The sequence below is a fragment of the Chrysemys picta genome, chromosome 6 (assembly GCF_011386835.1).
Source record: "Chrysemys picta bellii isolate R12L10 chromosome 6, ASM1138683v2, whole genome shotgun sequence".
In the NCBI taxonomy this organism is placed as follows: Eukaryota; Metazoa; Chordata; order Testudines; family Emydidae; genus Chrysemys; species Chrysemys picta.
This window is the reverse complement of record NC_088796.1, coordinates 118,159,343-118,173,266: the sequence shown is the minus strand read 5'-3', so window position 1 is coordinate 118,173,266 and position 13,924 is coordinate 118,159,343. Positions and strand designations below refer to the sequence as shown.

Below are 13,924 nucleotides of genomic sequence, written 5' to 3'. Positions count from 1 at the left end.
TAACAGCAAAAAACTCTGGAAGGCAGATGCAAATACTCATCCTGAAGGGGTGCAGAGGCCTTGTACTGTACGAGTCTGGCTTGTCTAGATTTGCCACAGGGAACTAAAGAAAGACGGGTATTGCTAGTGCCCCAAGATCTCATTTCAGTCGTAGAGAACAGGTGCCTGCCCCTGGGGAATGGTGTGGGTCCTTGGGCACTCCCAGGGGACTAGTTACAGGGTGGGGAATAGACCAGACCCATGATCTTGTGACAAACAGCACCAAAGTACTTTTTTTAGACTTTGGAACTGAAAAAAGCTTTAACCTGAAGTCATCCAGACAATGAAGCCAATTGACAGCACGTAACACATACCAACCTTGCTAAGGTTGCTTGGACCACTCTTCCCCACCCTCATTATTTCAAGTTTTTGCATCAAATATTTCCTCACTATATTACTTCTGAGCCAGGCAAGTGAGACATCTTGAATATGGAATCCTGGGAATGTTTTTCTAACACTGTGACCCTCTAAATCCATTAAAACTATAGTTTTGGTACCTTAGTCAGACATTAGCATGACAGTGTGTTGGCACCTCCAAACCTGAGCAGAGTAAGATAGATTATTAGTACCACGTAATGTGTCTTAATCCAAAAAGCATGTTTTGCAGTAAAATGGGTTATGGTGAACTTTTTGCATTGAGAACTTTGTTTAAACAGGACAGACTGCTGGAAATTAGCGATCTCATGCTGTACAAAACAGGTCAATACTAGTGAGAATGGCCATCTAGTTTTAGGAGAGTACTTCAGAGGGATGGAGGGGATTAACTTCATACCTAGCATTTGGTCCAGCAGACCACCACATTACCACCTAGCCATCCACCCGCAGAAGTAATACAGCTATATCTGATGCAAGCTGCCTAGTTTCACACACTGGACAGCAGTCTCTGTAAGTGAAGAATTTACATTTTATTGTACTCATTTACAGTCTGAAGGGACAAAATTTTTGGATACATATTTAGCTAACTTGATTAGACTCCATAAGTAGAAAAAGTTACAGGCTATATATAAACAGTCAACATTAACTGTTCACACTGTTCGATCAGCGTAGCTTGGTAATATTCTCTTCAAGCTTCTCTCGGTTTGCTCCAGAGAATTCAAGCACCTGTAACAATAATTTGTTTAATAGCAGCCATTTAAAACAATGATTTTTAGCCCAAATAGTTTTATAATTCCTGGAAAGATACTGGCAATTTTAGTCCCATAAATCAGAGGATAAGAAGTGGCCAATGTTGGCGGTTTGAAGTATTGTTTTGATTTCCAGATTTTGTATTCTGCAGCCCAAGTATTTTACACACTTTGGGCCAGACTCTGCTTTATTGTTCTCCAAGCACCTCCTACTGACTCGTCTTACAGATACAAAGTTTTACAGATTTCATAAACAGCTACACATACGCCATGTCAATCTTGGCTCTCAAAAGTTGTAAAGATTTAAACTTTTCTTACCAAAAATCTTGCATGTTATCTACAAGAGGTCACAAACTACTCCGTTAAACTCTGGATGCAAGACAATGTCTTTTCACCTACTGCATTAAGGTGTTATGACACCACTTCACATCCAGATGAATTAACTTTAGGTAATACTTTGCTGGAGAACATGTTTTCAGAGTTAGATTTGTGAACAAGGAACAGACTCAGCAACGAAAGGATATATTTAGTTTTAAAGAGAAAGTTACTAGAGATTCTAGAAGATAGAGTCTTGTCTACACTGGACATAGTAACCACCTATTCAATCCACCCAACATTTGAGGCATATTTTCTGATGGGCAAATTTAGTTTTTGAAAGCCACAGCTCCCACCCCCGGAAGGCCTTCCTAACATGAACAAAATTATTTGAGCAGTGTGCCTGCAAGTCTGGTTATACACTAGTCCACAATGAAGATGACAGTCAGTATGAAGGACTTGTTTTATATTAGAGCACAGCCATCCAATTATTTCATAACTAAGTGCTTTTGGAGAACAGCCAGCCAAATGAGGTTACTAAATCAGATATTCCAACCAGAAGCTCACCTCTAGGTTGAGAGAAAGCATAAGTAGTCTTGGCCCAAGTTCTTTATTATAGCACCTGGAGTTTAGACTTATCAGCTCTGACATGATTTACAGTAATTACAATTTTGGTATTGTGCAGAAGTACTGAATTTGTTTCCGTAGCCTTTCTATATAGCTGAAGACTAAACACATCTAATAGATTAGTTTGCTTGTTTTTTGAAAAAAGTTATGAATTGTTGTTTAGTTATGATTGGGTCACAAAAAGATAGGAATACTAATTAAAATTAAGTCCAGCTGGCCTGCAGCTGGGATAGGTGCATAAAGCAGGTTTCAGACATATTAGGTTCTGAAGAGAGGCTCAAAGTCTGGGTCAAAACTTCACATTAGGATTTACCTGGAATACAAACCTAGAAGGTTGCCAGAACTTGTTACATGCAGTTAAATCACTTAGAAGTAGTTTGTGTCTAACATTAGTGACCCACTGCAGAAGGCTAAACATTATCCTTTTTTTAGGGTGCCAATATGAACTTCCTTGTTTCCGAGGCTACTCTAAAGCCATTTGTGCTCTCTAAGGCTACATCTACACTACGGGGGGCCGGGGGTGTGTGTCGATTTAAGATACGCAAATTCAGCTACGCGAATAGCGTAGCTGAATTTGACGTATCACAGCCGACTTACCCCGCTGTAGGGACGGCGGCAAAAATCGACCTCTGCGGCTTCCCGTCGATGGCGCTTACTCCCACCTCCGCTGGTGGAGTAAGAGTGTCGATTCGGGGATCGATTGTCGTGTCCCGATGGGACGCGACAAATTGATCCCCGAGAGGTCGATTTCTACCCGCCGATTCAGGCGGGTAGTGTAGACCCAGCCTAAGTGAGTATGTGTAAGTGAACTATACTGCTCAGGAGGTAAATTGAGATGCAAGCTATTGTGAGATCTTCACAAGGTGCCATTTCTCCAGAGAAATATTCAGGAAACGGCTATTTTGTGTGGTCACTTGCCCCAGTCTATTTTTCCCTAAAATAACTTCCAGCAGCTGAGTTAAACCTCATTAAAATGTTTTTTTCTGGGCCCTATACATAATTCATATTTAGTGTTTTAGCATCCAGTATCCCCCCTCCCCGCACCTATACTGTTTCACGAAGAATGTTGAAAACCTACCTTGTTGCCTTGCTTGTAGAATTGGAATGTTGGCATGCACTGGACTGCACACTCTGAAGCAACCTCCTAAAAAGAAAGTTTCACTGCAATTTTAGCTTGGCAAATTAAACATAACTGACCAGACATCAGATCTGTAACAGATTACAGAAAATGAAAGGGAACTAAGTAATTATTTGCTACTCTGGTCAGTTTAAGACCAGTCACTAGTTATTATGTGGATATACTATAGTCTTCCTGTTCCTACAACTAGCAGTGGTTTCATCCTCTTTGCTGGATTTGTTTAGACAGAAACAAGTAAGACTACTTCTGCAGAAAGTAGCACAATACTACAGAAAGCTAACTTCCATATCATGCCTTATTTGTAAGGTAATTTCACAGCTGAAGGTCTGCCTAATGAGTTTGTTAAACAAGCATCTAGTCAGCCAGGTTTGCAATCTGATGTTACTTCCATCTGTTCCAATTATTAAGAACCTATATTGGAAAGGCTTATGAAGATATTCCAATTAGAAGTGTTTATCATTCATTATGAAAGGACAGATACTTTTAAGCAATGAGTCATTTCCTGCTGTTTATTACCACTCAAGAATAGTTTATCACTAGCAAACAATAGCTTCAGGTGAGAAGCATCAGCTTTAATAGATCACATATCCAAAGACCGATTAAGTTACCCTAACTGAAAGTTTGGGGGGGGGGGGGGAGGGAGAGGAGAAAGAGGGAGTGAAATTTAGATTGGCTTCAACCCCTGCAGGGAGCAGTGCCTATGCTATTCAAGGTACCTTCACAGCAGGGGCACAGGAAGACAAATACATAAGTAGGTAGTTTTTCCTCTATAACATTTGCAAACTATGGGAGGGGAGTGCAAGATGACCACAGATTCTAAACAAGATTTGCTGGCAAGCTAGAAATACTGCCAATACACAGACAAGCCTACTACAGCATAAGTACTTCAGAATGCAACAAATGTTGTATCACTTATATGAGGGCCAAGTGGAAGCTTTGAGCAGTTATCAGAGTTTAAGGCCAGAAGGGACTATCAGATCACCTAGTCTGACCTCCTGTATCTTGCAGGCCATCCCCTGCACAATACACCCAACAACTGAAAGTATTACAACCCACAGGAGACTAGACATATGTACCACAAGCAACAAAAGCAAGGATCAAGGGGCACCTGTGCCCAAGGCCCCCCCAATGGCATGGAAGTGATTGTGCAATATACCCGGATAATTCTGGCAACTGACCCAAATCCACATGCTGCAAAGGAAGACAACCCTCTTCCCCTCCTATTCCGCCAGCCAGAGCCAATCTGACCTGGGGGAAAATTCCTTCCCAACTCCACACATGGCAATCAGTTACACCCCAAGCATGTGAGGAAGAACCAGCTAGCAAGGCATCTGAGACTGCACAGTGGTGCCACCTCAGAGACCTGTCCCTCACCATCCAATGTCCCATCTGCAGCAGCAATGGTCACCCCAATGCTTCTGAGGAAGGATATTAAAAAACCCATAATACAATGGGTGGAGGAGAGTAAGGCCTAGTCTTCACTTACCGGCTGGTCCGGAGGCACGCAATCGATGTTCTGTGATCGATTTATCGCGTCTGGTTAAGACGCGATAAATCGATCCCGGAAGTGCCCACAATCGGCACCGGTACTCCAGCTCTCCGAGAGGAGTACGCAGCGTCGACGGGGGGAGACTTCCGGCCGCGTCTGGACCCCGGTAAGTCCGGACTAAGGTACTTCGAATTCAGCTACGTTATTAACGTAGCTGAATTTGCGTACCTTAGTCCGAAGTCCGGACTAAGTGGGGACCAGCCCTTAGAGTGCAAGAGAATCCCTAACTGACTGCTGTAGATGGCCAGCTGAAACCCTGAAGCATAAGCTTTTAGGAACATAAGAAGTCTCCTGAGAGGATCTCAGTTTCCTTAGAAGAATTGAAAACAAACTCAAGTTGACATTTTAAGATGGCTTGATTCCAGATATTAGAGAAATCCCCCTATTAACATTTGGACTTTAAAATGAATTCTTGATATTTTAGTCTAGTTTAAATGTTTCCATCAAGTGTTATTCACATGCACTGAGGACAACAGGAGTTTGGGATATGCAAGGAGTACAGGATCGAGATCACTTTAGCAATCAGACCGATCTCTTGTCAATTAGTGTTTGCTAGGAATTAAAGTACATGATGGAGAAATGCTGAATTACTAACGGGGATTAAAATATTCCCTTTAGAAATAACAATTAATCCCTAGTTTCTTGCTCTAGGTAACCACTGTTGCAGCGACTGACCATTTTGAGAGCAAAGACCATTGTAGGTGTCTCCTAAAAACACCAAGTTTTTTAGGAGACAAGTTTCCCAGTATTAGATTGCATGGTAAAGTTAACCTTTACTGCCAGTTCGGCCACAAACAGTATTACTTTTTGGTGCACTATTTGAGGACCTTACCTGAGCATCATCCACATCAACTTCAAGAAACACTACGTCTGGGAACTTCTCACAAAGACTCTAAAGTTTTAAAACAAAAAGTGTTAAAATTGCAGTTTTTACTTCATAAAAACCTTGTTTAAGAGTGCTCTAGGAGTCTTATATAGGAGCCCCATTTGGGGAAAAACAAATCTTACCAGTTAGTATCTTTTACTAAAAAGTAGATAAGTACAAGTTTCATTTGCCATAGAGCAATTATGTCACTAGCTAGAGCGTCAAGAGTTCAGTTACATGTACTACAGAAGTCATTTTAAGATTTTTAGTAGTACATTTTAGTTTCAAATGCTTTTTACTAAGATCTTTAGTAAAAGGCAAACCTTCCACTACCCAGCTTTAAACTAAGTAGTTAGAGAGGAACTTATTAGGGCATTCCCTCAACCATGAAGTCATGTGACAGATGTGTCTGTAGGATGATTATATTTGCATGCTCCTAAGACATAATGAAGTTTTAAAACTATTAAGCAAGTTGCAAGTCAGTTGAAGAGTAAGATTTACAGGTCTACAGAGTGATACATGTACCCTCTTCCTTCAGATGGATCTCAAACATGTATTCCTTTTTAATAGCTTTAAAGATTGTAATGTTTCTCTTTTGACTGAAGAAAATTGGTAATCTGTGAAAGTTTGACTCAATTCCTCAAGAGAATTAGAACAAAGTTTTAATAGCGCTGAAACTTTGGAGAGTCACATGTGAAGTACTTCATTCATTAAAAAGGTTTACCCTTCATAAACTAAGTAGATACAGTAAAATCTCAGTGTTATGAGCACCAGAGTTACGAACTGACCAGTCAAGCACACACCTCATTTGGAACTGGAAGTATGCAATCAGGCAGCAGCAGAGACAAAAAAAACAAATACAGTACAGTACTGTGTTAAACTACTGAAAAAGGGAAAGCAGCATTTTTCTTCTGCATAGTAAAGTTTCAAAGCTAGATTAAGTCAATGTTCTGTGTTAAACTTTTGAAAGAACCATAACGTTTTGTTCAGCGTTACGAACAACCTCCATTCCCGAAGTGTTCATAACTGAGGTTCTACTGTACCAGGAAATTGGTACAACTTCCAAGCTACACATTTGTAATAGTTCACAGCCACATATTACACTAATGAATCATGATTCCTAGTTTTCACTGATGGCTATTTGGAGTTAGCATGTAGGGTTACAGTTCTTTACTTTGCTTGTTTGGGTCAGAAGTATTAATATTATTTCAGCCTGTTCTGTCATTTTGTTAGAATGTTATTTGAGTTTTAGACTTCAAAATCATTTGACAAGGCTGTCTTTTATGGCACCAGAAACTGAATTATTTTAATTTTCTTGACCTTGTCAGTTTGTTATGATCCTCACAATAAGTTGTGAAGAGCATTTCACTTTTTTGGAGGGGGAGGAAGGGAATGCTTTAAAGAGAGCGGTGAAGAATTGTTTGGACAACATTAGGAATATCATTGTTTTGGTTACAGTCACACGGAGGTCACAACTGAGATTTTCTTGCAAGTCTTCCCCCATGTGTGTCAAGTAACACAAGACCGTTCAGACATCCATAGTGATCTAGTTTTATAGTAAGATAGCATTGCACTAGTCAAGTCTCAGCTGTAAAAACTAGCAGAGTATTGAGTTTGGCATTGTTACTTACATGAAAAAAGGGTTTGATCATTTTGCATGGTCCACACCATGTGGCCGAGAAGTCAACAACTACAAGCTTATCACCAGCAGATTTCAATTCAGACCTAAATTCTTCCTGTAGAGAGAAGAGATTCAACACCAAGTTTTAATTTTGCAAGTGTGCTCAAATCAGTCCCCCTCTTTATGACTAACTTGTTTTTGAAGTTCATACTCCGTTTACAGACTGGATATTCTGGTGGCTCAATCCTAATAGCCAGTGTTGCATACCAAAACTTTCTTTAGAATCAGTGGATTTTGAATACACTAGCGTGAGTCCAAAAAATGTCTCCTACAACAACCCAAACGCTATTACAGTAACCTTATTACTTTTTCAGCAATAGAACAAGTTCTCTCATGTAGGAATTACCCACCAAGTTGTAGCAGCAGATTTGTTGTACTGGCTGGCCCAAAGCCAAACAAAAGAACTACTACATGAGACTAGATTTTCCTTTTTAGTTTGCTTTAAAAAGCAACTAGGCATGCAGATTAGGCAAGAGAAGGAGAGAGAGTTTGTCGAGTTCTAATCAAATACTTGCTCTAACTAGTGAAGCAGGTGCTTCCTACTGCCAGTGTTCTGGTATGTTTGATACATGAGGGTATCTGAAATCTTTTATTAGAATTGTTATTCTAATCAGATAGAAACCACAAACCCAACTTATCCTTATATACAAATTTGTTTCCAGTCAACTGTTCCTGAAAATGCCATTTTAACTGCATTCAGTCAAGTTTGTCCAGTTCTTTCATCCTACATTTTAGAACTTTTATTCTTAAATATCACCAAAGCAGTAGGTTTTGATGCAAAGCAGGCGACTCATGCCCATAACTACCAAAGCCCTACCTTTTGTTTTCATAGCACAATAGCATCTCCCCCCAATCCAAAATGGATAGATCGGAATTACACCTCTCACTTCAGTTACATGTCCCTGAACAAGGTATAAGCTAATCACACTGCACTATAGAACCAATTATACAGTCTTCATACTTAAGTGGATTATCCTTTGCAATAAAAAGGAAGCTTTCCTGCAAGGTTCAGTGCTTCTATGCATGACATAGATCAAGAGTTCCGATGTACGGTTTGCCTTTTCTTTAGATAAGAACACCATTGGGAGGGAAGGACGTAGATGTTCAGATTGTTTTAGGCTATATACCTAGATTGCAAGCCAAGTGACTTCTTATTTAATTCCCAAAATAGCATGATAAACATCTGAGAGACTGTCAGGGAAACTGACAACAGTACCTGGGGAGACTGGGAAAGCGTCAAGTCAGACGATATGGAGAAAACAGGTGACAAATGTTCTTATAAAGACAGGGTTTCTGGGTACCAAGTACTGGGACACGGAGAGAGGTGAGGTCTAAGTCACCTCAGCTGAAGGAAAAAAGGACGATGAATACTACTTTTAAAAATCGATCCCCTTCTCTCCCATCTGTGTCCTGCCTCCTCCTTTCAAAAATTGAAAAAAAAATAAAAAAAATAAAAAAAAAATGAGTTTCTGAAGTGAAACCTGGATGTAACCTCGGTTTCAAACACCTCCTGTCTATAGTTGATGAGCACTGTTGGCTGGCACTGCAAGCTACCTTCCACATTACGTAGCTGCCTTGACGAAGAGGAAAAGCAGAGGTGTGAAGGTCAGTGTCAAAACTGGAAACCAGGTGAATCAATTTGCAGTCCATGCCCTATCCACTGGGCACCACCACCTCCATCTTCCAAAGTGATGTAACAATACATGATCCAGCTACATTTTAAGGAGCTAACTATATATTAAAATCTGCACAATTATTTAGACTCCACCAGGAAAACAATTTTCTTCATGTTCCTGCACCAACATCCAAGTCTTCTATAAGTTCAGCAAAGGATGGAACCACTCTTTCTATTTAAGCAGCTTACATGTGCAGCAGATAGAGCTAGAGCCATTAGACTCCAGTAGTAAAACCATCTCCATTTGTGAAAGTGGACTAGTTTTGAGCCAACATCACTCCAAGGGACTCTGGGAAGTAGATTTATATTTTGTACCAAGACTGAGGTGTTAGCTGAATTTCACTTAAACCAGCTGGCTTAAATTTGAGCACAAGACTCCAAAGGTAAAATCCCACACACAGTTAAATGAATGCAATTAAAACCCACTTGCTTAGCTTTAGATACAGCCACTTTAAGGTATTTTAAAAGACTGCTGTGTTCCTTTAGTATGTTATAATTCAGAAATTTGGCCAGATGGCTGATAAAAGCAGCCCAATTTGTATGCTACAAATAAAACTGATAGAGGAACGGAGCATGTACCATTTTATTGTTGGCTGAACATTACCCGCAAGTAAATTCTCCTATGTAATTCGCTGTATTGTGGAATTCAGAGACAGTTATCTGTACAAATTGGATTTGGTTGTGTTGCTACAGCCTGAATTTCAAGGTAGCCATGTTAGATGAATTTGTAGTCCTTAGAGATCCAGTGACACTAATAATTAAATTGTAGAATATAAAACTCATTTATTCCTGACTATTTGTGGCCATGTACAAGATGTGCACTGTAACAATTCTTGTAAATTAAGGGATCAAATAAGCCAATTCAGATTTTGAAGGAACCAGTATTACTTTAGATAATCTGGTGAAGCTATAAGACAACTGAGCACTAAAATACTGGTTCAGAGGCCCTAGCAGTAACCTACCAATAACTATTCCTTGACATGCTATTTAGACATTATCATGTTCTCTACTTCACTGCATTCATAAAGCCAATGAAATCCACTGGGGTGGGACCAGTGGGTATAATCTGGTTCAGTTTTATGCTGAAGACTACCTTGGCAAACCCAGTTTGGGGTCACATGAAAAAACTAGGACCCAATTCACTACTAGAATAATTCTGTTTAACAGCTTAAGTTTTAAATTAAGAGGACACAATCACAGCAGCTTTGCGTCATTGACGGTTTGTCACAAGATAGTGTTTCTAGAGAGCTAAGACCACTAGTAAAGTGACTTGGTTATTGTCAACATCGGGTCCCCCTTTTACTCACACTTCCCAAAGTACTGGGCAAACTACTTGCCCAGATGAGCACAAACCATTCCTGACCTAATGTTCCCTCCTCCCCCCAAGAAGGGAATCTGCCTACTTTCCATAATTGTTACACTACTACACAAGCTAATCAACAGAGGACACGGAACCTATATTCATCGGTCTCATTTTTAGAGGGTAGACAAAATAATAGTGCCTTGACAGCATCAAAACGCCACCTCTGCCAGTGGCAAGTAAGAAGCGATACTGTGATAGCACAGGGCGTGCCCGACATCAGTTTCTGCTGAAGTTTTGTTTTTAAGTTAACCGATGCAGGGCCCACTTGGGCGGTGTGCCCACAGCGCCAGTCCTCGCTGCAGCTGCTGACAGTTTACCCTGCAGCTGATCGCCACGCTGGCCACGGTAACGCCGTGGCCCTGCAGCAGAACCACTCGAACCGAGACCGCCAAACAATTACAGAGGAAGGGAGGGAGGGGCCAGTTACCCAGGCACGCGCAGTACCGGGGGGGAGGGGGAGGGTCCCGCCAGGGGGGAGGGGAGGAGAGTGGATCCCCTCCCCAGCGCAGACCGGCCGCCGGCTCAGCCAGAGGCTCCTCAGGAGAGCAGCTCCCCGAGGCCTGGCACAGTGGGGTGGGGGCGGCCGTGCAGCGCGGGCCAGGCCCCGAGGACACCGCTGCCCCGGAGGAAGGGGGAAGAACCGCGGCGTGCCAGGCCCCGCGCCCGCGCGCGCCCCCCCCAGCGGCGGGGCCACTCAGGCTTACGGCGCGGGCACGAGGCGAGGCTGCGCTCGCGCGCGTTCCCGGGCATTGAACCGCCCCGAGACCCCGCCCGCCCCGAGCTGGCCCTGCCCGCCCCCGAGACGCTGGCCGAGGCCGCCCCGCCACCAACCGCTGCTCACCAGGTTTCCCACGGTCTTCACCATCGTTGCCGCCCGGGTTGCGCTCACGAGACGCTGCTTAACTGATACTTGGACCGCTAGTGCCTGTGGCGCGGTGCCGACGCCCTCCTGCTTATATAGAGGCCAACTCCCCCAGGCCTCAGTGCGCACGCGTGGTCCGCGCCCCGCCCCTCCCCTTTCCCAGAAGTGGAGGATGCGCACCAACGGCTGACGTAGCGGAGCTCGTGCTCGCGGGTTTCCATCCCCTCCCCCTCGGCTCGGCGCGCGCTGAGCTGTCAGGCGGCGGGGGCGCGGGAATCCTCCCGAGGAGTCACCACAGCGCCTCCCTCCCCCAGCGAGAGGGCGAGGCGGCCACTCATTCCCCCCGCAGAGCAGATGTCACCCCCGGCCCCAAAGCAGACAGGTCCCTGCCTGCCTCTGCCTGGGAGGGGCACAGGGCAGCGCCAGGGGAGGCCCCACGGGAGGGGGGCAGGAGAGTGAGCCTGGCCTGCCCTCGCCCTACAGTGGCTGCTGCTGCCCCAGCTCCCCCCTCCGGGCACGGTGTGGTCACAGTAGGGTGACCAGATGTCTCGATTTTATAGGGATAGTCCTGATATTTGGGTCTTTTTCTTATATAGGCTCCTATTACCCCCTATCCCCTGTCCCGATTTTCACACTTGCTGTCTGGTCACCCTAGGTCACAGCCAGGAGCTCAGATTCGGCCTAGCTGCCCCTCTCTTGTGACAGGGCCGGGGGGGGCTGCCGGGCCAAATCGGAGTGGTACTGGAACTCCACACACCAGGTCGCAACGCCCCAGGCTGCTCTTTCGATTGCTAACCTGGATGCACGCACGTCCCCCTTCCCCGAAATCATAGCGATGCCTAGGGGCAAGTATTAAATGAGGTAATGGAATAAAATGTGTGAGATGTGTTGAAAACCAAATCACAGCCAGTGAGATGAAAGCCTCCAAATCCACAAAGGAGACTAAAACTAGTAAAAAAGAAACAGGGTCAGGGGGATCAAGGATTTCACAGAAAATTTCAATTTGTTGGTAGAAATTCAAATACTGAACAGTTTTGGTTTTCACCTGGAATATTGTGGTTTAAAGACACTCAGTTTTTCAATTAAAATTTTCTGAGGAAAGCAGTTTTTATGTATCCATATTTATTTATATAAATGAAAAGACAATACACCAGTAATCTACAGATAAAAAAAATCACAGAAATACAAACCAGACAAATTAAAAATGTACAAATTAAAAACGGTGGTGTGCTTTGGTGTGCGCTTGGAAAAATAAACAAGCAAAAAAGAACCCTGAGGTTTGGGTGAATAGTGTAATAGGATAAAAAAATGCAAATGCATTTTGTCTTTGGGAAAATTGAAAACAGATGTTAAGAAATAAAAGGCTGTTTTTCTTTTTTTAATTATGGAAAATAAAAAATGATTACATGGATGGAAATATTTCCTATATGAGTTTGTTTCTCTGGAATTAAACTGGGCCTCTTGTGTCACATGGGCGAAAAAGAGAGGGCAGTAGGTAGGGAAATTTTTGGCATTAAAGCAACTTTTGATCAAATAGTGAGAGATGCTTGTATGCAGCATTAGTCACAGCAACATTCTGAGGGCGGGCCTACGTTTCCTTACATAGCTCATGGCTAAAAGCTCAGTGACTTTGGAAAAAACTGCTGTGTAACAATGACCAGGAAGTATTTCACATGCATAGGCCCTAGCCAAAAGTCATATGATTTCCTTCCCTCACTCCTTGCTCACTGTTCATTGCTGATGTTGCTGCTTGTGACATAGTACTATTTACAGCTTATATTACTGGAAAAACTCCAGCCAGTGTGCTTTATTTAAATAGTTTTAGTCGACTCTGAATGACTTATGATTTTTTTGAGAGCCCGCAAGTTACCATGAAGTTTTCTCTTCTTTTGGTTTCAGAAGGAGAAATCAGTGGGGTTACTGAGTTCCCAAGTCAGTGTTGGACCACAGGCTTCCTACAATTATGAAATCTCAAGTAGTCACTTGTATTACTTAGATTAAACTAGCCTTGGTTATACAGTTAAAATAATGATAATTATATAGGTTTCAGAGTGGTAGCCGTGTTAGTCCGTATCAGCAAAAAGAACAAGGAGTACTTGTGGCACCTTAGAGACTAACAAATTTATTTGAGCATAAACTCAAATAAATTCGTTAGTCTCTAAGGTGCCACAAGTACTCCTCGTTCTTTTTAATAATTATACAGTGAACACCCTTAAAAAAGTTCCACCAGTTTGAAAGATTCTACCCGGTTAAAAAATATTTCTCATATTTAAAATGGACAATTCCATTCGAATCTTTCAAACTGTGTGGAACTTTTAAAAGAACATTTTATAGTGTATTTGGGTTTTGGTGTATTCTGATTTTTTTTATTTTTTAAGGGGGTGTATGTTGGGGCTCATTGCATGTGTTTTGGTGTTTGCTGCATGCTTTAAAATCCTGGAATGAATAACGTTGAGTGATTGTAAAATGTGATTCAGTAGTTGTGCAAATTATCTTTTGACTCTAGATACCATGGTTATTGGTGTCCCTACAATTGTAGACAGATTATCAAGGTGAATAGATTTCCAGGTTCTTTGCACTCAGATGACATAAATATTTGTACCCTATAAAATATACATGGTTTAGAGGTTGGTGGAGACCAAGCCAAAAGGAATACAAAATGTTAAATTGATTGTTAATGAGAACA

The 13,924-nt window shown here is 42.4% G+C and overlaps 1 protein-coding gene across 1 annotated transcript; it reads right to left on the bottom strand.

Annotated features, from left to right (window-relative positions):
- Positions 1–925: 925 nt before the first annotated feature.
- Positions 926–11,630, bottom strand: LOC103306138 (thioredoxin). Its single transcript, XM_008168752.3, has 5 exons — positions 11,218–11,630; positions 7,289–7,393; positions 5,625–5,684; positions 3,184–3,249; positions 926–1,140 (listed from the first exon to the last, which is right to left on the bottom strand). The coding sequence occupies exons 1-5, from the start codon at positions 11,239–11,241 to the stop codon at positions 1,078–1,080; spliced, it is 318 nt and encodes a 105-aa protein (XP_008166974.1). The 5' UTR covers positions 11,242–11,630; the 3' UTR covers positions 926–1,077.
- Between the last annotated feature and the right edge of the window lie 2,294 nt (positions 11,631–13,924).